The sequence below is a fragment of the Orbicella faveolata genome, unplaced genomic scaffold, assembly GCF_042242905.1.
Source record: "Orbicella faveolata isolate gen_17 unplaced genomic scaffold, um_ofav_v1 contig_35, whole genome shotgun sequence".
Taxonomy (NCBI): Eukaryota; Metazoa; Cnidaria; class Anthozoa; order Scleractinia; family Merulinidae; genus Orbicella; species Orbicella faveolata.
The window spans coordinates 2,827,030-2,851,608 of NW_028301564.1; the positions used below are offsets into that span (position 1 = coordinate 2,827,030).

Genomic DNA, 24,579 nt, shown 5'->3' on the forward strand with positions numbered 1-24,579 from the left:
ATGACAGATAAACAGTCCATCAGAACATAGGGTCTGGCCTGCTGATAACCAATCACGGAGAATAAAAATAAAACGCATGCTAACTGGATGAAGAAAATAAGCTGTGGCACAACCATGCAATAGTGTCAGGAAACAGGAGCAAAAGTTTTGAGCACATTCTTGTTTTTTTTTCCCACTTTTCTTCCTTTCGGGTTCGGGTTCAATCTCTCTTTTCTCACATGAGTGTTGGGAACATCACATTCTGCACAGTCAAAAGGAATAAGGAATGGAAACCAAAAACATTTTCTATTACAATTTCCTTGGCTGTTTTTGTCTTTTAGAACGGTTTTCAATAGTGTCGAAAGTAACTAGTTAATGACTATGATTCTGGTTGTACCACAGTCAATATATTGAAAACCTCCCCATTGTCCACCATTAAGAGTTCTTCAGAGTTGCTTCCAGGGGCGCGAAATTTAACATAGTCCCATGAGACTTTGCGGGTTAGCATTGGTGGAGGAAGTCGGAGATTTCACGGGATTTTTGCTCGTATTGTAGTTTCTTGTAGATGTCAACATTGTTTGAATGACTATTTGGCTATTGTGTTAAGATGAATCGCTTTCGGACTTCCAAGTACCGGAATGCTGCTCCAAAGATTCCCAAAAAGGAGGTAGGTTTCAAAGTGTTGCTCGAGTTTTCCTTCGCATAACTTGTGCAAACCATAACAGCAGGTTGGCTTAAACGTACGACGGAGTCTTCATTGATAATGATTATTAACGCTTTACTTATGTTTTTATTTACGAAAATCAATGATATTTTAGGTTAAAAAGTGAAATTTACACCAAAAGAATTTAAAGCAAGCTGATGAATTGAATTGCTTTCGAGCCATCCGTGAATTCAGACATTTGAAATTAAGCTTTATAAACTAAAATTGACTCACAAGTAACATCAGGATTCTCTGTAAAAGTTAACTTAACTGAATAAGTCATAGGAAAATACTTCTAAATAAAGTAGGTTATTTATCTATTTATTTTATCGCGCAAGAAGTCTATAGTTGTCAATTTCCTGGGGGTGGGGCAACTCATGCTGGTGGACCATATTTTTCCTTGTGAGGAGGGGGTGGGAGTTTCGCTTCTCAGGGAAATCTTGGATAGGCCGTTGTTGCTAACACTTTTTCAATCAAATGAACTAAAATTGGGGAAAGTTCTCAACACTGAAGGAAAAATAAGGTGGGATCAGGCCTAACTATCAAATGGGAATTAACTCTACGGAGCCCGGGGGGGAAGGGGACCTCCCATATCATGAAAAGGATGGGGGCACTTGTCGTACCTTTTAGGAGTTAAAAAAGCAGTTTTGGTAACTCTTAGAGTATTAAGTCTCAAAAGGTCCACAGCAGAAGCTTTCGCAGTACCTTTTAGGGTATTGAGCTGAATAAATATGACTGGAGATTATGTGTTCTTTTAGAATTGGTACCTCTTAGGAGTGAAAAATTTCAAGGAACACCCACAAAACAGGATCTTGGTTCCTCTGAGGGGTTCTTTTCAAACTTTCCGACAAGCACCCCCATCCTTTTTACATGGGAGTTCTCCCCCTCCCCCCCCCCCCCCCCACCGGTTATGAAGGTCAAGTGCAAAACAGATAGAGCTGCAAAGCAAAGCTGTGTCTTTACAAACCTCATCATTATAACATTATATTGGCAGTGTGTTTTTTATGCAAATTGTAAATTAAAGTGCTTTTTGTTGGTTGGCTAGTTGAGTTGAAGCAGTTTTCAGTTGAGAGCTTAAAGTTACTGAGAACAACTTGGGTTTTGCTTTACTGTGCTCTGCAGTTGGTACAAAATACTTGCTTCAGCTACGTATACTCAGCCTATCAAAAAGAAAAGCAAAGCCGATGGAGACTTTGTCATCAGCTTGTTCCAAATCTTGCAGGGGTTTCATTAAGGGCCGCGCACCAAGCAAATTGACCGGCTGTGAGGGTGATTTTGCCCTCTTGGTTTGACCATCCAGAGGAAAGTTTTTATTTTTTAAGGAAGATCAGTTCAAAGAGTATTTGCCCGCCTATGAAAACATTAATGAAACCCTTGTCATAACACCATTTATGTGTCTTAGCTGTGTGCTCATATTGGTTCACAATATTAAATTGCTTGCTTACATTTGCTGTGGATGGAGGTTGTGATTGCTTTGATTTTGGATTTATGACACTCAACTGAAACACACTTTTACATGCAAATCGCATGTTATTACATTTTGTTTGACCAATTGAGTTACCCTATCTTAGGAGTGCGTAACTGATATTAGAGTTGGAAACTTAAAGAGTTCCTATGGAAATCACATCAAAGCTAGTGACAGCTTTATGGTATTCAATGTGGATGCTGGAGGTAGGACATTATCTATAACTCTTCAAAACTTGGAAAATGGTATTTCTGACATTGTACAATATGTAGCGGTAACATTGTGGAATAAGTAGAAGTAGCTATTTTGCCAGAACAGACAAAAGGGCATGGTCCACTTAAGGAGGATTATAGTTACATTCCTGAAAATTTACAGTTGTTATCTGATAGGAATTTGAATCAGTCCAAGTCAGTGCTTCCCTTGAACACAAACATTTTATATAATAAATTCTGATTTTATATAATAAATTCTGTTTGTAATTCTTAGTTTCTTTGTATGTTAGCCCCATGGTTTATGGTACTGCAGCTGATGACAGCAAGTAGGGGGTTTATGTCCCTAGTCAATTTGTGTTCAGCTTTGGTCAGTTTGTTGTAACCTGGACTTCTTCATCCAGAGTTCAGCCATGACAGCTACCTCCACCAATAAATTATTGGAAGCAAAGCGGTTCAAGCCCTTTAGCAAATTGCTAAAGGGCTTGAACTGCTTCACATTTTTTCTTTTGATTCTTAAGGAGGAGGAAGTCTTGGTGTTCTTCCACTGGGAGATGTAGGAAGGAAGGAACAATCATTGCCTCTTCTTCATGCACATTCAGGTAGATCATTGAAACAGAGAGTCTAAAGTATTTTAGTTATTATCATCTGTCATATAACACTATTCTGGGATTTCTATTTCAGTGTTAAGACATACATTTACAAGTTACAGATGTATCTAGCCCATGGTTCAACCATTACACCAGTAATAATTATTTGTAGATTGATGTTTGTATGTACAATAATATTTTAATATCTAGATTTTGTGACTGACCTGGATTTCTCGCCATTTGATGGGAGACTTCTTTCAACCTGTTCATATGACTGTGCGGTGAGATATCATATTTGTTAAAAGAATTGAATTCTTTATTACCTAATTAAAGTAACTAATTTATCACTTAAATTCTCAAAAGTTCAGACAATAGTTTTTATTAATTGATTGAAGTTTTTTACATTTTCCTAAAAAGCATTCTGCGAGACAATCAGATGTAACACTCATTGTTTTATCAAATTGTTTCAAGTGGATGTGTAAACAGTCAAATCTAAACTAATGAACTCTCTACAACTTGTATATTTCTCAGTGGATGGTCTCTATGTTCCTTTTTATTTAACCTTTCTACAATGACCAATTCTCCACAATGGCACTGGCCACTAAAGTTGGCTATTGTGCTTGATTTTTGCAGATAAAATTGTGGCAAATTCCAGAGGAAGGAATAAAGGAGCCGGTGTCATCACCACTTTGTGTTCTACCACAACTACCTGTAAGTAAGTTTAATAGAGGCAGCGTGACTGAGTGGTTTAAGTGGTGGACTTGAAGTGTTCTTGAAGGATTGAGGGCTCAAGTCTTATTCTGGCCACTAGCTGGTGCTGCTCTCAATTGTTCAACTCCTTGGTCTGTCTTGTAAATAGCCACCTGGTCTGCCAGTTTTGAGTTTTAACCAAGTTAGGTTCATAACATTATTTACATTCAGTCTGTTCTTTGGTATTTAAGGGCCGTGTTGAAAATGTCCTGTTCCATCCTTCAGCAAGTGAGGTAAGCTATTAGGTTAAGAATTATTCATAACGAGATCTTTACTTTCACTTTACATTTTTACCACCTTGCATATAAATTATGCATATAATACACTAATTAAAGTGCTATTGAAGGCTTTAACAAGACAATCCCATACTAGACAATCCCTAATTTACTTAAAATAAGTTAGCAATGTAAAGTTTGTTACTAAACAAGGTTGATTCAAGCCCTCTACCCTTGTGACACCAGTAAAACGGCATTGCCAAAAAGCCATTTTCAAAATATTGAAATTTTAGCATACCGAGGCTTAGGGAATCAAACAAAAGAAATATCATTGAGGCTGGGAGATGAATAGATGATTTCCCTCGTTTTACATGTAGTCCCCTGAGCCAGGGTGGTATATTGGAATTTATCAAGCTTTTTAAAAATGGTATATATTTAAAATCGGATCATCTGTCACAATCAGGTGCTGGGTAGTTCTTGTGGGAGATCTGTATCCATATGGGACCTACGGAAGCAACAACAAAAATACAGTGAGTGCATTGTTTGATCTGTCAATTTTGCTCTCACACTGTGATGCACTGTTGCACTTGATACCTTTTTGATTGATGCATTATGATTTGGCGTAGGTTTAGAATGCCACCAAGATTTGGTTCACAGTCTTTGCTGGAAAGGAGATGGTTCTTTACTAGTCACATCTAGTAAGGTTAGTACTATTTTTTCTCAATATTGGGCTACTTGTATACTGAACATAAATTTCAGGATTGGGCATCTGTTCAGGTTGGTTTCTATAGCCTTTGGATTAAGAGACTGTATGCAGTTGTGTTACTCATCACTTTTTAAAACCCTATTCAGTCTCCTGGTTCTTTTGATCTTCCATGAGTAAGGGGTGGGGGAGAGGTAGTCGTGCTCTACATTATTTCAACAACATTGAAGCAATTATAATGAAACTTACAGTGTAGATATGATGTCTAATCAAGTAACCATCTGTGAAGACCAGAAACTTAACAACTGCTAACCTGAGCTGCAGGCGATGCTGTACACAAGAACTTCACAGTTCTCCCAATAACTCATTCAGTCTGAAGATCTTCGGTCTGACTATGTTACATTTGGCTCAATCAGTTGTGGCAAAGTTCGATGTTTTTTAAAGTAACAAACACTTTCAGTTTGAATTTTGTCTGTTATTTTAAAATCATAAGTCAGATCAGATTTTTCATCGGATGGAAAGCACACATGGTACATGTTTGACAGGCAGCAGTGTGCACACCTGTCACCACTCACAAGCAGATCAACCAGCTGATTATAACATAACACTGTCACTCAGTATTTTTACCTGCTGTTGTTGTTTTCTCTTTATCGCAGGACAAAAAGATCCACATCTTAGACCCTCGTAGTTCTTCTGTAGTTGTGGTAAAGTAAATAATAATTATATTTCTTATTTTTTTAAATAAATGTACTGGTAGCTGATTATTTAGTGACAGATGGGAAGGGTTTTGGTGATCATCATCTTTGATAAGTGAAATCTGTCTGAAGTGATGGTACAAAATGTCTTTGGTTATATTTATCACTAGACATTTTTTTGGTCCTTCCTTCTCTGTCTTGGGCCCATTTCTTGAAAGCCCTGGAAACTTTTCTGTCAGCAAAGCCATTTTTAGTTAATCTGTATCTTAACAAGCAGAGAGGTGTAATTATACTCCTGAAACTTCTTGTATGAAGAGAAACTCTGTTCATATTAAGAATATTTGAATAAAACAGCTCTGTAATCATAAGGTTTGAGATTTTGCTACGGCTTTCTGGGTGTGAAAACATTTTGGGACCTTTGAGAAATGGGCCCCTGGTCAGGTTTCACTTTATGTTTTCTGCAACAACAGAAAAACTCAGAACCATCTGTTACAATAGGGCAGAATTGATATATTTGTTAAATATATTGTAGATGATGACTCTTGGTTATGCTGTTATTGTTAAGGAGGGCTGCTACAAATTAAAATAATTTACAAAGGTAAAGTCTGCATACAAGCCAAGTGGCCCATCAGGCCGGAGCGTATCGCGGTTTCTGTAGCATGAAGTGACTAGGAGTATTTCTACTCCCCCCTGGATGGGATGCTAGTCCATCGCAGGGTTACCCCCAGCATTAATTTCACCGGTACACATTTGTACACCTGGATGGAGAGAGGCACTGCGAGATTTAAGTGTCTTGCCCAAGAACACAAAGCAGTGTCCCCGGCTGGGACTCGAACCTGGACTGCTTGATCCAGAGACAAATGCACTAACCATGAGGCCATTAAAATAAACTTTACGGCAAATGTGTAGTGTTGAAATGCTCTGGCCCTAACCTAATTCTAAGGAAACAGTATTACTATTGTGGTGCACAGGAATGTGATGGCTTTGATGGAATGAAAGAATCCAGAGTATTGTGGCTTGGAAACACAGACAAGATTCTTGGTGTTGGTTTTAGTAAGGTGAGAACATGACTAAGTTTTCCTCATCGAGTCCTTATTATTTAAGTTAACTTGGCCATGATGTGAACAATGATGAAATAACACTCTGATGATCAGTTGATAAGGCGCAGCAGAACTTTGGTGACAAGGTTTTGGCCTTAAAATTACACATGTGGTGTTGTCACAGGAAACTTTCCTCTTTTTCAGTGATAACAAGATGAACAGCCGTGCATCGCCTACAATTTTGTGTGCTTTGCTGCTAATGACAACAAAGGCCACTAAAATTGAGCCAGTTGCCTGTGACAACAACAGAATTTTAACGTTAAAATAATAATAATTCAGGGTGCAAAGAGAGATGTCTGTTAATTATGATTAATCTATGATCCTGTGTTAACAGTCACGTGCACGTGAAGTCATTGTCTGGGATGTGAAAGACATGAGCAAGCCAGTACAGAGGCTAAGCCTTGACACATCATCTGGGTAAGTGTGCAAGGTGTTTGACATTTGGCCATATTCCATCTCACTGAGCATCTAGCATGCTGGCAAAATTGTTAGCACATAAATTTCTGGATTTACCTTGGCCGGCACCTGAATCTGAATCACTTACTGTGTTAGTGCACCAAAATTTATCCTTAATCGTGATAGGTGTCTTTTGGATCCATTGGAATATATCTCCAAGTGTCTACCCGAATTGGCTTGTGTCAATACTATCAAACAGTCACCAGAGCATGAAATCCATCATTCTGTTATTAAATGTCCCATTAATGAACATTCGTGTCGTGTAAAAATGTCACAGCCACTTATCCACACAACTTTCTTACACACAGAATACTGATGCCATTTTTTGATCCAGACACCAACATGTTGTTTTTAGCTGGGAAGGTATTGACATTCTTTTGTTTAATTATTACCCTTGATAATAGAATTTTATCATAGAAGCTTTCAAACAAGTCATGCTCAGGGTGTAACAATTACGACATGTTAGAAAATACCCTGCAAGAAAGTGCACAGACGAAGGAAGAGGAAAAAAAAAACTGAAAGTATTCTATTAAATGTGGCCTTAATGCGTCTGTTATTGTATTTGTGTGTTTGTTTAGGGCGATTCAGTTATTCAGTTTTTGGAAATATCTGACACTGCTGCATCTTTTGTTACTCAAGGTAATAATTCCATTCTTCCAACTAGCAATTAAGGCTTAGTTTATTTGGTCAGGTTGCAGCAAAAACAAAAACAATAACAATAACAGCTGCTACATCATGACCAAGCAAAAGAATTATGAGATCAAGCTGCTACACTTCTGGATTTGTTACTTTCATTCTCAAGGAGACAGATGATAAGAAGGAAAAAATTTATTCTCATTATATTAAATATTCTTAAGTGTAGGATTGTGTTGATCTACACACATTAATTGTATATTATATTTCAAGAGATTGATATTTCAAGTGTACAGTCATGTAAGCCTGCTTCATGGCTCAGTATTTGTGGCTCTTGTGATGCTGAATGCTTTTTGATGCTGTGAAGAGAAAAATGATCTTCTTTTGTCACCTAACAAGTTGCTACAGGTACATGGTTAACATTGACAATAGAACCAGTGTTGATTCCTTTGAAGATGTCAACAACCTCCACTTAAGACCCTTTTTGATAACTCATAGGTCTATCACTGAACTCCAGATCTATTGATTTGTTTTTATTTATTTATTTTCACTTTTATTAGTAAAAACAACTGTTTGATCATGTTCCATACAGTGTCGTCACAGGTTATGGAAGAACAACACAAAGGGATGTGCAGTGTTCCTAAACTTGCCCTGAATGTTATGGCATGTGAAGTGGTGCGGCTTCTTCAATTGACAAAATCATCTGTGGTGCCACTCAGTTACTGCGTACCTAGAAAGGTAATTTCACCTTGTTTAGACTATCTTTTTGGCAGCGAGGTGAAAGACAAGTGAAAGGTGTCTTTTCAAATTCCCAATTTTCAGAGAGCCTGGAATAGCCTTGGCCATCTCGAAAGAAAAATTAGCCACACATCTTAAATGGGCTGGGAATATTTGTCAACAGGAGGGAATCTCACAGGATAACTCACTCACTCATGCCCATCGCGACTTGCTGGTGTGTAGGGCAGCAATGTAATCCTTCCACATCTATGGTCCTTTACCATGACTTGAATACTGCTCCAGATAGATCTTCCCCATCTGCTTCATTTCTTTCTCCACCATCCTCAGCAATATGGTCTTTGAGTAGCCTGTCCTTCACTTTCCTTCTGGTGTCCAGTGTAGAGCGGTCTTGGTGATGGAGGCTTCTTGGCCAATGACACGGCTAATCCACCTTTAATGCCTTATCCTGTCACACGATAACAGGAATGATCAAGAAGTTATTCAGAGCTTGTTGTTTATTATCCTCTAAAGCTTCAGTCTGATAACTTGACATGTCAACTCTGGGTCAAAACATATATTCATTTGGTACGGTCAATTATTTTGGTCCTTAATTTTTTTGAAATCTTCTCCTAAGTCTCACAGAGAGTTTCATGAAGACTTGTTCCCTGATACTGTGGCAAGAGAAGCATCCATGACAGCTGATGAGTGGTTCAGTGGATCTAATAATCCTGTAAGTTAGGACATCACTTACCGTCAATTTCTTTGGTTACTTTACTTGTGCTCGAGTCCTTTTTCTCTTAGCTTTTTTTCACTAAAAAGATGATTACCCTCTGATACCAAAATCACAAGTTTGGTTGCCAACATTATTTTGCTTCCATATTCAAAAGCCACAAAATTATTGATTTGATTGAAATCAAGCATACTTTATTCCTCTACTTTCAAAGAATTTTATCAAAGACAGAATTACATCTTTGAGATGCATAATTGAAATCAAACATTTTGTATGGTTTTGTTTCTTTGTAGATGAAGAAGGTTTCTCTTAATCCATCAAAGCGACAGGCACAACAAACAACAGCACTTGAGAGACCACAAAAACCTACACTGAAGCCAAAACCTGTCATAGAAGCTGAGAAACCCAGTGCATCACCAGAAAAGGTGGAACTTCTTTTTCATTTCTTTTTTTCATGACAGAAAGGCAAACGAAAAGCTAGTATAATAGGAATGTCTGGTTTAGATAACTTTATCCTAGCCTGAAAATATTCATTATAAGTCACTGATATTTTGAAAACCTGAGCAAAAATGTTATGGAAACAAGAAAAAAAATGGATGGAGTTCCAAAGAAGCACTATCTGCAATAAGGCATGGACACTCTACAAGTCTACTAAAAGAATGGAAAGTCTGAATCAACAAGCAGCTAAGTGTTTCGTTTGTGCACAAATGCTGCAAAACAGTTGCATTAGAAGCTAATCTGTTTGTTGACAAATTGCTGTCCCCTGGATTGGGTACCAATCTTTCACAGCCCGGTATCCTCCTTCATTTTATCATTTCCACTGAAAACCTGGCAGTACCCATTTAATATGCCCCATGGTGAAAGGGAGAGCCTGAGAGTGCAATGTCTTGCCCAGGAAATCAATGCACTTAGTGTCATGTTGTATTTCTCAGTCTTGAGTCCAGTGTACTAACCATAACTCCATAAGACCACTGCACCTTCACATCAAAAGACAAAGAAAGTATCTGATTCACTAGTGCTGACCATCTTTGTATCTGAACAGTCAGCAGCAGAGCCCAAAGAAATGTCAACAGATATGACCTCCAAAGTAGTGGCACAGTCAACTCCAGCCAGTAAACCTGCAGCAGAATCTCCTATAAGACCAAGAAAGGCATTCACTGGTGTGCGTTCGTCCAAGTTCAGACACCTCCATGGCACTCCCATGCACAAAAGCAATAATATAGAGAATGTACGAAACTTGAGCATATCTATGCCGGGAGACTGTGATGGATTTCAAGCTAATCAGGAGTTTGCTGCATTCCCTTTATCAGGACCTGGTGGGCAGATAGCTGTAATTCCTGTAAGTTTCAATGCTATGAAATGATAATGGATGAATACAAAGTTGCTGGCTTGATTTTGAGAAAATCAGCGTCGTTAAAAAGCAAAAGGATACTACATTTCCTGCTATAATAACCTACAGTAAAATCCAGTAATAAAAGCTATGGTCATGCCGCACTGTGATAATTACTCTTAGTTCAGAAGAAATCGAAGATTGGCATAAATCTGGCCAAATTTTTTGTTAATTCAAACCCTGCACCCTAAGATTAAAGTAACTACCAGTATATGAAGCCACCTAACAGCTATAGAGAGAGAATATCTGGTGTAATCTATGTTGTGTAATGAGCTAACCATCATTGTACCTGCTCCAAGCCAAAGAACATGTAATCATAATTGGTTCATTTTATAATAATGTAAACAAACATGCCTACTTTTCAGCTCAATAAGCCTTGCCGACTGCCAGATTCAGGGCTGCCTGTCATTCAGTGTGGTAGTGGTGTCATGGATTATGCAATGGACCCTTTTAATAAACAGCAACTGGCAACTGGTAAGCTGAAACAAGAATATATTTGAGTGATGTCAATTATCATCAACTGTGCATGCATGCTGAAATCATAACTTTTATCCTGTTACATGCAGACATAAAATACTGTGTCTTATTCCCTTTACTCTACCATGGAGCATAGCGTATCTACAGTTCTCCCCTACCTGAAATAAGAAGCACATGTACTACTGGAAGGATCATACAAAGTACATTCACTTTGTTCAGTAATAAATTTTTCTGTAACAAGTCTCATCATTTACACCTCGACAGTCTAATTCCTTCAATTTTCATTGTTATTTGTTTTCTACTTTGAACATTAAATTGGCTTTACCCTTATGTACCTGAATGTCACAATAACAGGAAGTGAATAATGTTCGGACCTTTGTGGTACTTGTAGTTATGCAATGTTGAAAATGTTATCAGGTGAATATAAACTGCCCTTGCATCTTTCAGCCTGTGAGAGTGGTTTTATCTATATATGGGAAGTTCCTGATGGTGGATTAACAGACGTTATCAATAGTCCTTCTGTGGTTTTAAAAGGTAAATGTCAAACTTAGTATCTGGCTACACTGTCACTTCTTTATTATTTTTTATCTGACAGTCAGTGAGATTGTTTGTCTGTCTGTCTGTCTGCTTGCAGGCTTAAAGGGGCTGGGTCATGTGGTGAGACTTAACACTGATGTTATTTTATTTCCAATATTATATCCCTCAAATTTTGTTAGCTACAGTAATAGATAGCAAACAGAACATGGGAGTAAGTTTAAACTGCCATCTATCTCCACCATGGTATATGATAACAATGTTCTGGATTGCTTTGGACACTAAGCTGATAACAGCTCTATTGTTGTGTCTCAGGTCATTATGACAAACCAAACATAGTCAAGTACCATCCCACAGCAAGTGGTGTGCTGGCATCCTCAGCGTTGGATTTAACAGTTAAAATATGGGATGTCAACAAAGCCAAGGCCTTAATCACTTTAAATGGACACAATGAGCAGGTTGGCAACATCTCTGCTATATTTGCTGTTTATCACCCAGTGTTAGGCAGGGTCCATATTAACACAATACTAAAACTGAACTTTGTATTTATCATTTAATATTACGGTAATAACGAAACTGTGGAGGCGCGGTGGCCTCATGGTTAGTGTGCTCGTCCCCGGATCAAGTGGTCCGGGTTTGAGGCCTGGCCAGGGACACTGTGTTGTGTTCTTAGGCAAGACACTTCACTCTCACAGTACCTCTCTCCACCCAGGAGTATAAATGGGTACTGGCGAATTTTTAGGGAAACCTAACAAATTGCGGGGGAGTGACCTGTGATGGACTATCATCCTGTCCAGGGGGAGTAGAAATACTCCTAGCCACTCCATGCTACAGAAACCAGTCGGCTCCAAGGCTTCATTCAATAACAAAACCGAACTGAACAGTAGTCCATTTTACAGTTCTCTGAAATGTCACCAAACCTCTGTATGAAAGCAAGGTCTAGGTTGACCTTATGATGATAGAGATACAGTTCTAAAGATAACAGGATAAGTTTCATGATAGGAAAATTATCTTGTGTCTGCTCAAAGGCCTAATCACTAAACTGTAAAATGGGTTATTAGCATATTGCCCTTAGATTAATGATTCATCTATAAATAAAATTATTTATATAATTTGTTTAATGTTTCTTTTGAGAAAACAAGTGCTGTTATCAAAACTCTTGCTGAAACAAAATTTCTGAAACTAATCTGATTTCAGGTGTTCAGCTTGAATTGGAAAGCTGATGGAACAAAGCTGGCCACTGTGTCAAGAGACAACAAAGTCAGAATATTTGACCCAAGATCACAAGTGTCTCCTCTAGAAGTATGTTCATTTGAGAAAAATAGGCCAATTTTGACACCTGTTGCACTTACCATTAGTTACCTCTACTCCTCCCTCCCTGGCTCATTGTTTAACCATCAGCAAATTGTTTTAGACAGGCCCAGGCCCTGAAGGGAGTCGTGGTGCTCGTGTTGTGTGGGGTGGGCCGAGTGGGGACTGGTTAGTGGTTACAGGATTTGGCAGGTAATTCACTGAAGTTATTGACTGTTATTATCTTGCTGTAGCTGCTAGTAGTTACCTTACAACTAAGAATTTTGAAAGTTTTCTTTTCTGCATGTTTCGTCAATGCTGGAGGCACGGTGGCCTTTTGGTTAGTGCACTCCGGATCGAGCAGTCCGGGTTCAAGTCCTGGCTGGGGACGTTGTGTTGTGTTCTTGTACAAGATACTTTACTCTCACAGTGCCTCTCTCCACCCAGGTGTATAAATGGGTACTGGCGAACTTAATGCTGGGGGTAACCCTGCGATGGACTTGCATCCCATCCCGGGGGGAGTAGAAATACTGTCTCCTAGTCACTTCATGCTACAGAAACCAGGATAAGCTTCGACTCAATGGGCCACTTGGCTTGTATGCAGACTTTTCCATGTTTGATCAATTGTTTTGACTTTTTTTACTGGTGTCTTAGCTTATCAGTTAGAGCAAACATCTGTTTTTTCATCCAATCAGTTGAACTGGTTACAGTGGTTATATCATTTTGCTTACAGATCTGGTAGGCTTAGTACAGTGTTTCATTAATTTAACAGCTGCAATTTAGTTGGTCGAGTGAATAATGTTATGGTGCGCTTTTTGCTCACCAGATCAAGTAACAGAACCATCAGTGTGTATGATCATCGTAATCTGTCTGAAGTTTTGTCAACTGTGGAAATCAATGTGGCTCCAGCTACATTGATTCCTTTCTATGATGAAGACTCTTCTGTCATCTTTCTCTCTGCTAAGGTGTGAAAATCATTGATTTCTGAACTATAGTTGTGTTACCATATAGAGTCGTTTTTGGGATTTTTTTTTTGGGGGGGGGGGGTGGTGTAAAGCCACTTTTATTTCCCTTCCCAGGGTGCAAGGAAAACCAATTTTCAGGCTTACTGTTCTGGCAAGCTGTAACTATGATGTATCAGTCCAAAAGTCATTTTCGCTAGCCCCACAGAATTTAAGACGGAATCCACCAGAAGTTTGAGTAACGAGTGGACAAAAACCTAGTACCAAGATTATTTTCATCGTATTGCAAACTTCTGTATGACTGTTTTAAATATCTCCTCAAAAAAAATCATTTTTAGCAACACCAAACGTACAAAAATGAAACTGATGATGAAATTTTGCCTGTGTTTGTGCAAGTTCTCTGAACTTTGAAATTCATTTTCTCTCGTTCCCATGGGAAATTGTTTTCGGTGTTATTTCAGGCAATTATGTGTTTACCTTTAAGTAAATCTAAAAATGACTGTAAAATACTTAAAATTATTCTGGTACCAGATTTTGGTCCACTAAAACCTGAAATTGCTCAATTTTCTATTGGATTTTCTAATCTCTTACTTTACAGTACGTCTGTAATTTGAATTTCCATACCAATTTCCCTAAGAAACTTCACTAGCCCTTTGGGGAAGTGCAGGAGAAAATCTACTAAACCTGAATGCAAAATCCACCAGCCCCAGGCTATATTCAAACATGTATTTTGGCACTCTGCTTCCTCTGGCAAAATGGGCACAGTCAAGCTCTAATTGATTTTGATTCATGGTGAATTTGAAGGTAAATGATTTTCTTGGCTCCAGTACAATCAGGTCTCTCATTGTGATAGGTTGTCATCTTAAATTTGTTCAGAGTAAGGCTGGCGATTCATGGGTTGATCTACAAAGCTATTTGCTCAATTTTTAGGGTGAGACTACAATTTTTGCCTATGAAATCAGTGACGAACCACCTCATATCTTTGAATTGTCAAACTACAGGACAAAAGAACCTTATCAGGTAATTTACCGACATTCAGTGTTATTATTTTACAAATTGGGCATATGTGGTCAAGATGTCCTTGTTTCCTGTCATCTGTATTTTCAGAAACTGAATTCCTCAATATGTACACTTAAACATCAAAATTTCTCAAGGTCGTGCAAATCCCTGCACAACCACAGTTCATAGTTTGCTCTTAAAATGTGTTTTGTTGGTATTTTGCTAAATAAAGTTAATATGCTTCATGTAGGTCTACATGATGTATGCTTCAGGTGAATTAGTGTGAAAGCCATTTGTTGTCTTTGGTTGAATCTTTGTTCACTCAGTCTTATTGTGCAGTTCCAGAAAATATCCATACCCACCCCAAGAAAGATTAACAGAAATTCCAAGAGGAAGGGGGTTTTCAAAAGCCACATTTTTTAAAGGAAAATATGAGGCTAAACTGGATTTTCCAGACAACTTGTTGGGCGGGGGGGTGGGGGGGGGGGGGTCAAACTACAAAACTTTTCATGGGAGTGGTATTAATATTTTCTAGAACAACACATTTTCATTGTGACACAACCAAAGGAGAATGCTGTGTTGTATCACATGTTTTTCTTGCCTTATGCATTGGAGGATGCTTGCTGCTGTATATGTACATAACAGTGCATGACTATGAAGATTGCAATTATTTCAAGTTATCCATGCATTGTTTCACTGTGTTGACACAGGCAGTGGCCTTCATGCCAAAGACAGTATGTAACATAAAGGAAGTGGAGTTTGCTAGAGCTGTCAAACTGAACAAAACATCTATAGACTTGATCATGTTTCAGGTCCCTCGAGTGAAGGCTAGTATTCTTTATTATTATTATATGGCTAGCTACTTGAGTGGGCAGGATGAACCAAATCCTGTGCTGTGATTGGCTACCGGAGTGGGCAAGAGGGCGCTATCTTGCCCACTCAGGATTACACACTGTGTCCTGCAAAAACGTCTGTTCTTTATCACATATAATACCGGTAAACCCTTTGTTGACCAAGCTTGTTTGGTCAACGTGGCTGGATATTGGCCTTGTTTCTTTTTGCATCTCCACCCACAAACATGCAAAAAAAGAACTTGGCCAATATCCAGCCATCTAGATTTCATGCTTGGTCAATAAAGCTTTATATTTTCTTTTCACTCTTATTCCTTACAGAAACACCTGTGCAAAAAAAAAACCAAGAGAGCAATTTATAATATCGTTCAAATATTTATTATGTCCACAATAAGTGGGTGTCCATATTAAGCGACTGTCTGTAGAGAAGGGTTCCACTGGCTACATAATAATTTTGTTTGCACAAATTGTAGAAAACGGCAAGAGTTTAAGGATTGACAAAGTCTGAAAATGTTTACATAGTAATGTATAAGGTACATTATCGCATCGGGACCCATGCGATCCATCAAGATCACTGATCATTTCACCTGTACCTCAGCCAATGTTGTCTACTGCATAACTTGCACTCTTTGCAAAAAGTTATACATTGGCGAAACAGGGAGACGACTAGGCGACCAATTCCGAAAACACCTTCATGATGGAGAGAAAGACGACAAAAATGCATCTAAACCGGTCGTGAGACACTTTAAGGGGACACAGTCAGCTGGAGCACATGCGCATTAGATACCATTTCATAGCTAATTTGCATATCACAGAGATGCGATCCATACTGTTTTCAATCAAATATGATAAAAATAATATCATACAATGAGCAAAAGCACACTCAAAAACAGGCTTTTCAGTAAACGATTGGAAATCAAGCAAAACACTGCGAAGATTGAAGCAGATTTCTGGATGTAGTTTGATTTCAGGTTGAGGTGAACTTTTTTCAAAGTAAGAAAACTAGTTTCCAGGTCAGGGCGGTCCCAAAGCTGACTGTGTCCCTTTAATCTCCCCAATCATTCTAAGCAACATATAGCAGTCTGCGGCCTCTCCCTACATCAAGGAAGCACGGAGAGCCACAAAACTCTAGAACAACAATTTATTTTTCAAATTGTCACGCTTAATCCTCACAGTATCAACGAATGTTTTTCATTCAACTAATTTATTCTGTTGTTTTTCATGTTACCATGCACCAACCAATAGCGTAGCTCCATCTTTCTGCATATAAACCACACACAACCCACAATTCCTCAATTCACTCCGACAAAGGGCTAATGCTCAAAACGTCAGCTTTTGAATCTCTTTACAGTGGCCAATTCACATTATCAACCCAGTTGATAAAACCAAATTATCTTATAAGGTACATGCACTATTGGAAAATCTCTGTTAGTAGTTCAATGCTTAGGTCTTAAGGCTTCTATTTTCACTCTGTTTTTAGTATTAATATTATTGTTCTCTTCAATCTTGTTCAGACTGAGTATTTTCAAGATGACCTTTTCCCAGACACTAGAGTATGGTGGGAGCCTGCATTGACTAGTGATCAGTGGTTTGCTGGTGAAAATGGAACACAAAGAAACATGTCACTTAGACCAGATGGCATGAAACCATGTATGTCATTAAGTAATGATAACATTAGCTACTTGATGTCTTTTTATGCACAACTGATCAAGGGTCCAATAAATACTGACAGCTTAAAGAAATTAAAGAGAAACCACAATTATATTTTTAAAACAAAATAGGGCAAACAGGCAATCAGACAGAAAGACAGGCAGGTCTACGGACAGACAGAGAGATAGCAGGCAGGCAGAGAGACAGACAGACAGACAGACAGATGGACAGACAGGCAGACAGACAGACAGACAGACAGGCAGGCAGACAGGAATCAACAGATGGGCTTTTGAGAAAAAAATGAAATATTGATTTTGTGATTTACACTACTGCAAAGAGTAATCTCAAGGTTTTAGTTTCTGTTGTTTGCTGTAAGTTTTACTTTTTAATCACTAATTGTCTTATATGTCCTTTAATGCCATTTTTAGAATTTAGAACCTGAAACATCATAGCAGTAAACTTTAGTTAATGATTTGATCTCTTTTTTCTCGCCACCAGTGGACACTTGACAGTATAGATATTGTGAGGAGAAATTATGAGATAATAATTTTAAAAGCTCCAGGCTCTTCAGAATTAGACTGTTCACAGTCCCCTATTTTTCCGTGAGATCGTAGATGTTGATCGTTGAGTTCGACGGGCTGCCATCTTGGTGTCTTGATGCGAGCGAAACTGGGGAGAGTACAAAATGCCAGTGGGTAGGGGCACACTATTCACCCCACCGCCACTACCCATGGGCATTTTGTACTCTCCCCAGTTTCGCTTGCATCAAGAGACCAAGATGGTGGCCCATCAGAATGAAAGATTTCTAGTTGGAAATGACAGGGAGTTGGAAATAACCAAGTTTGAATTAGCGGGCCTGACTTTAGACTGAAATTGTGTTTAAATTGTCTGAGCTGTGGTAGCTCAAGGTAGATCAGAGTCCATGAACTATTGAAAAGCAACTGAAAGATTTGTCACTATACTTTAGTCTGCTTTCCATTCCTTTCGAATACTTGATTCATTTGGTTTTTGTCAGGAATGGAGTGTAGTCTTCAGTACCTTTTTGTGACTCACAGAAATAAGTGTTTGGTGACTTTTTACAGAAAATCATCACTTAACTCTGTAATGTGGAGGGTCTGGCTATTGCCAACTAGGAAAACCTCTAATATGTGTTATCATGACTTCTCTTTTTTAGCTGTGCATACTGTAATTTTATCTGTATTGTAAACTATTAATATATACTTCCTTTTGCGGCTATACATTATTTTAAGTTGTAATTTTATGTACATTATAAGATTTATGCCTCCCTGTACCACTCCATGTTTTAATTACAAAATTGTTTTTGTTCATTATTTCTAAACTGTACTCTTCTGTAGCTGTGGCTTCTAATCACAACTTCATCTGCATTATAAGCTGTATGCTTCTACAGTTCCACATTTTTATGATTAAAATGTAGAACCGTAGAAGTACACATGGTCTCAGGGGGACCTTGAAATAGCAACAGACCCTTGTGAGTTCTTGGACCTGGATACCTCAATTCTGAGTCCCTCACTATCAGGCCCCAATACCTCTTTGTGGACACGTGCACTAGTACTAGTACAAACACTGTCATGAGATGTTTATTTATTTAATATTTATTTATTTATTTATTTTTATTTTTTATTTGATGTGTGAAAAAAAGTTAAAATTTTTATTTTATTTTACTGTAGTAACCCCAGATTAAATGCTTTGGTTACTTGACAGTGAGTGAAGTACCTAAGGAAGCTCCCATTGCTAGGAAGTATGACAGTCGACACGAGCTGGAGGAAGTTAAATCTACTGAACAGATGAAAGAGGAAGTAAGTGTTATTCACAACACTTCTGTAATTGAACAAATGGATATCAGATTTTATCCATCTACTACTTGACAACATCTTGCTCCATATCACATGAATTGTCCCTGCTTTTTCAACTTACCATTAAAAAATATCTGTCCATGCAAATTTCTAGGCCTGGAAAAAAGATGCTCCAAAAAGAAAAGTGCTCAACTTAGAATAATTATTAAATTTAGTTTTAACATTTTTCACTTAACACGCATTTCAGCCCTGCAAATGTGCATAATATTATTAGCTTGGGAAGCCAGATGTATCTTGCTGCCCATTCAAGCCTCAGTATTTCACGGAAATGCTTGTTCTGGTACCTTGACCTTGCTATGTTTGAGAAAGAACTGAACCAAAAACCTATTTCGTATTGACTTACCCAAAGTCTTGGCTATAAGCCCTCCCACCCACCCCCGCTGCCCCTGTTTCCACTCCATTATTTATTCTTATCTTACTCAGCTATATTGTATGCTCCGCATGGTAACATTTTTGTGTATATTTAATTTCAGTTAGTAAGCTCCATGGTTGAGAAATTACGGAATTACGATGATGACCCTCTGCCCCAGGATCTACAAGAAGGAGTGGATGATGACGAATGGGTATGATGGAAATCTTCCCACCAAATTTTCACTTCAATATTTTTTAATTTAATTTTTTTAAAATTTAATTTTAACTTTTTAACTATGCTGTTTTTCTCTCTTAATTTCATTTCAGGATGACTAATGCACCAGGTCTTATTATTTACCAGCTTGGACATGACACCATTACAACAATAATTACATTGTCTTCAATTTTAAATTTTCATAAAATTACGTGTATATAGTAGATTTACGGAAACTTGCAACTCCATCACAGATTCATTAAATTTTAAGTAGAAAATACTTATTGAAATGTCAAGGAGGTATTGAGAATAAACGGTTTGTAATTTTATCATTATTTTGGTTATCATTTTAATGACCATAAGTATAAGGGTACGTGGCAAATGGTTCCTAGAAAATTGTGGGTCTTGGAAACTTTGGTCTTATCATGAAATCTTAAACTCCTTGTTGATGAGATCATAAGTCTATTATTTACATGTTTCTCCCTGCCTCTGGCTAATTCTCAGTGTGGGATTTTCAAACATGGATCTTCATTCCTGGTGTCCTTGTGAGTCTTGTATTTTACCATTTGTCACACCTTAAATTTGAGAGATTTTTACTTCGTCTTGTAGGTAATAAGATTTACATTGTATGAATGAACTCAGTAGTTGAAAAAATAAATCAGCTTCATTCATTTTAAGTGTCAGTTTATGTAGCACTTCATTGCCAATGCAGAAATTATCACAGATTTTGAATTGAATGTGAATTAAATTGAATTGTCTGGTTTTTATAGGTAAGGAAATTAGGAAACTTACCAAAAACTCCTAACTCGACTGTATTGCTGGCAGTTTTACCCATGGTTGATAGCAAAATTACATAGGGATGAGGCAAAGGTTTTGTCATCTTGTTACAGAACTGTCAGCTAGGCTAACCGACTTTGGTGTAACTCTTTACTTTGTTCAATTTGTGGATTACAAAATTTAATCTAGATCATCTGAGCCATTATTTTTGGACATTTCAATGAAATTATAATCCAGACTTTTTGCTTTGGTCCCTGGATTTGGATTTGTGATTATGGAGTCTTGAATGCAAATTGACTGACCGTCTGCAGTGAGTAGGAATTACAGAGTACAATTATATATTTTAATAGAGAACTTACTATCATTCCCAAGGCTAATTGCATCACTGTATTTATTCAAAAAAACACCAGAGCCTATGTACCTTTTTCGGCATTTCTAAAGGCAGCAAAAATAACTTGACAGAAACTACTTGTCACAGAATGTGTTGGAAGAAATTGTCTCTAATTGCTATTAAAATTTCTGAAAATATCAGTTGTTTTGTCATCTCTTAGTTGGGGGGGGGGGGGGGGGTACATAATTTGAGCCCTGCCTGTAAAACAAGATTCTGGTAGCTGGTTGTTCAAAGCCCAATGAAGCTAACCCAGGATTAGTGAGAGTTTTGATTTCAGTTTTGTAATTTTCGGTGGGGTGTTCTGTTTATTTTGTTTGTCCTTTAGTTTTGAGCTTAATTAATCTCAGGGTGCATTCCTTTGGGGTGATCTGGATCAGGACCAGTGCTGATTCTGATCCAGATAAACCCAAAGGAATGCACCCTCAAACTACATAAAAACATAAGCAGTCAAAAGCATTGTTATACAGGAAAAATTAATACTTTGGTTAACTTTTACTACTGGGTTAGCATTAACTGGCTTTCAAACAAGTCAGCCCTGTCCTGTTGGTGTTCCCTCAAAAAGATTGTGACAATAACTCCTGTCACTTTTGGGACCAGCCCCCTGGGTGTTTGGATCAATCACAGAGGCTCTTTACTACACCCAATGATATGCCTTCCCTTAAGTGAAATGCATGAAGATTGAACTTTTCAATGAGGTTAAAATTGTTTTAATTCCATTTATTAACAAGTCTAAACACAGTGTCTTCTGTCTCATGTCATAAGCCAACTTCCGACACGGTCTCTTGGAATAAGCCTCAGCTCTGATCCATGTTTTAAGAACACATTTCCTGTGAAGTAAATAAAGGAACATGCAAGTTTCCAAAACTGATTAAATTCAGATATTGGCAAAGAAAAGTTCACTATGTTTTCTTTTTAAAACTTCAATATCACTTTTCATATAATGATATAATTTGTGAACATGGACATCTGAGAACCAGAGTATTTTCCCTGTCTCAGCTTTGCTATAAACTTAGCTCAAATTGAAAATAACATTATTAGACTTCCTCCCAATTCAACATAAGTATATTCAACAAACCATAAATGAGTCAGTGCAAGTAAAAGATAGCCAGGCTCTTACTCAGAGGGGGGGGCAATAGCCTACTTTTTCAACCATCCCCATTGGGGGGCACGGAGGCCTATTGGTTACCAGGCTGGACACTGTGTTTAGTGGTCCAGTTTCAAACCCTGGCTGAGATCAGCATGTTATGGCCAAGACACTTTAAACTATTGCAATGTCTCTCTCCACGCAGGGGTATAAATGGGTACTGGCAAATTTAATGCTGAGGGTAACCGTGATGGACTAGTATCCCTTTCAGGGGGTGGGGGATAGAAATACTCCAAGTAGCTCCATGCAAAAGGATAAACTACCTCAGTACAGACCACTTGGGAATCTCAGATTGTCTGGAGAATCATTCTATAGTTTTTACCTGCACTTTGTGAGGGATTTATTCCTATACCATCTGTAAAAAAAATTATAAATTAGCCAGGGCATTGCCATTTCAATGTCATTTGGACATCATAGGTTAAACAGGCACAATATAATGGTTTTGTGTTTATGTATTCCAAAGCCAGTTCTCTGTGTTTTGTTATTAGCACTTGTAAAGCCTAAGATTTAAGATGACTTATCTATGTCATCAAAGACTATTCAATACAATCAATGACTGAACGTTTTGGGGCCTATTGATTATTCATTGATCAGTAATTGATCATTAGCAACAATCAAGGACTAATCAACTGATTTTCCATTGACTCATCATTGATTTCATTGATGTTATCAATTTAGTAATGTCGGAACTGTCCTGATATATACGGGTTATTGACCAAGCGTGAGGTCAAGATTACTGTATATTGGCCAAGTCCTTTTTTTGCGTGTTTAAGGACCGAGACATTGTCAAGGTTCATATATACCTTGCAAAAAAAGAACAAGGCCAATATCCAGCCATATTGGTCAACAAAGGATTTACTATAAGGCATTCTGGAAATTAGTTTCTTGCAGGACACTGCGGGTAGTCCTGTGCAGTCAAGATATCGCCATCTTGCCTGCCCGGGTAGCCAATCACAGTACAGAATTTGGTTTATCTTGTCCGCTCGTAGAGCTAACCACATAATAATCGGCAATTTAATATCAAGTCACTGACCTAATTTGGCCAGATTTATGGCCAAACTTGGGTACAGCAATTACTTAATTCTACCTTTTTGATCTGCTTTAGCAGCATATCAGACTCACTTGATTTGGCCATAGGTGTTTTGGTTCACCTCTCTCCCCCAAGAAAGTGAACCCTGGCTCAACCAAGCTTGCCTGATGTGATGCCAGTATACCAAAAAGGTACAGCTGTGTCATTAGAACGGAAATTGTTAGGGTCAAATTGCAGATATCACTCGAGCTGTAGGATGAATTGGGGGAAAGAAACGTTTGTTTTTTATCAGTCTAAGGAAGTTATTAGTAATATTCGATAAGTCACGATAAGTTAACTTCAAATGTGGCAATAATATTTTTATTGGAGGAAGCATAACACGCCCACGATCATTTCAATGACCTTTACAGGAAAAGTCAATCAATAACTGAATATATATAAAGCTTGTAAACCAAAAAAAAAAAAGAAAAGGAAAAGTCTTAAAAACTCACCGTTTGTAATTATGGCACTTGTAGCAGGAGGTACCTTGAACTATATATAATGGTGGAAACAACAATAAAATGGATCAATATTTGTCTACGTAAGAGCTGCCTTTTACATAAACAGCTTGCTTTACACGATTTTAATTTACCCATATCTTACTCGATCTTCTACAAACTGAAATTGAATTACTTACTTCTTCTGCGGCAAATTTTAGCACAGCTGTGAACGGCGTTCCCTCTGGGACACTAAGGCTGTTAATTAAGAATGAAACACGAATATTAGGAACGATTTGAAGGTTTTTAGTCGTTTCAAACAGAAGGTTTAACTGTGCCGGCAGAGAAATCAACTTCACATACACTTTGAATGGTAATTTCGGATCCGAAGTCAGCGTAATTTTGAAAGTTACTTTCGACCTGAGACACAAGTAAAACAATATGAGATACTCAATAACCATAAAATAACACAACAGTGGAAAATGAGAGTAAAATATTTTGATCATGCCGATATTTTCCACTAACATTTCAAGATGTTTTCTGTGCCGACAAAAATCTCTCGTGAAAAAGAATCAGGCAGTCATCGCAGGTGTTCAAAGAGGAGGCCTGGGGCTACACTAAACGGACGTCATTTCCGCCAGTGTTGATAACAGGATATGGAAAATTCTCGGCAAAAAAATACGAGAGTATATATTGACCGATAGAGTATCCTACGTGCCTTATTTCCCAGCCGGGCGATAAGGATAAGTGAGTGCGAGTGAGCATGTTCTAAGAAAATTAAAAGACAAACAAACTCGTTGACTTTGTTTAAAAATGCGTCTGCGCAAGAAAGCTTACGCTTCCGTGGTGCTGTTAGAGTCTACATTTAGGAGTCGAATGTTATCAACGATTTTTATAGTGGTCACGATTTATAAGACACGTTCTTTGTTGACAAATTGTAGCTGTTCTTTTGTAGCTTTTTGAGCATAAAATGTAAATTCCTGTAATTAAAGTTAAAGACAGTATCATACGGTTATACTTTTGAAAATTTTGACCAGCATGCGAAACGTCAAGTTCATAAAATGCATGTTTTTAAAATGTTTATCACCGCTGTTTGTTTTGTATTTTTTAATAAAGTTAAAGAGCTTAATTAAAATTATTTCACCAACTCAAAGTTATGGAAATGTGGAAGAGTATGTTTTTTAGTTCCAAAAAGTTGCCGAGTTTCGCCGCCTGTGAAAGCGT

At 37.9% G+C, this 24,579-nt stretch overlaps 2 protein-coding genes across 2 annotated transcripts; one reads left to right on the top strand and one right to left on the bottom strand.

Annotated features, from left to right (window-relative positions):
* The first annotated feature begins 458 nt into the window (after positions 1–458).
* On the top strand, positions 459–20,842 carry LOC110048395 (coronin-7-like). The gene is made up of 29 exons (XM_089272575.1): positions 459–646; positions 2,254–2,353; positions 2,878–2,958; positions 3,157–3,227; positions 3,580–3,657; positions 3,888–3,929; positions 4,375–4,441; positions 4,538–4,614; positions 5,271–5,318; positions 6,281–6,367; positions 6,744–6,826; positions 7,174–7,228; positions 7,444–7,504; positions 8,091–8,236; positions 8,850–8,945; positions 9,239–9,370; positions 9,988–10,284; positions 10,701–10,809; positions 11,260–11,346; positions 11,662–11,804; positions 12,544–12,648; positions 12,761–12,849; positions 13,463–13,601; positions 14,529–14,618; positions 15,308–15,424; positions 16,963–17,098; positions 18,821–18,915; positions 19,446–19,535; positions 19,651–20,842. Exons 1-29 carry the CDS (start codon positions 587–589, stop codon positions 19,657–19,659), a joined length of 2,790 nt encoding a protein of 929 aa, XP_089128701.1. The 5' UTR covers positions 459–586; the 3' UTR covers positions 19,660–20,842.
* A 547-nt stretch (positions 20,843–21,389) lies between these two features.
* Positions 21,390–24,001, bottom strand: LOC110048468 (ubiquitin-fold modifier 1). The gene is made up of 6 exons (XM_020754262.2): positions 23,881–24,001; positions 23,719–23,775; positions 23,556–23,613; positions 23,371–23,410; positions 22,172–22,204; positions 21,390–21,532 (listed from the first exon to the last, which is right to left on the bottom strand). Coding segments are annotated over exons 1-6 (267 nt in total). The 5' UTR covers positions 23,883–24,001; the 3' UTR covers positions 21,390–21,455.
* Between the last annotated feature and the right edge of the window lie 578 nt (positions 24,002–24,579).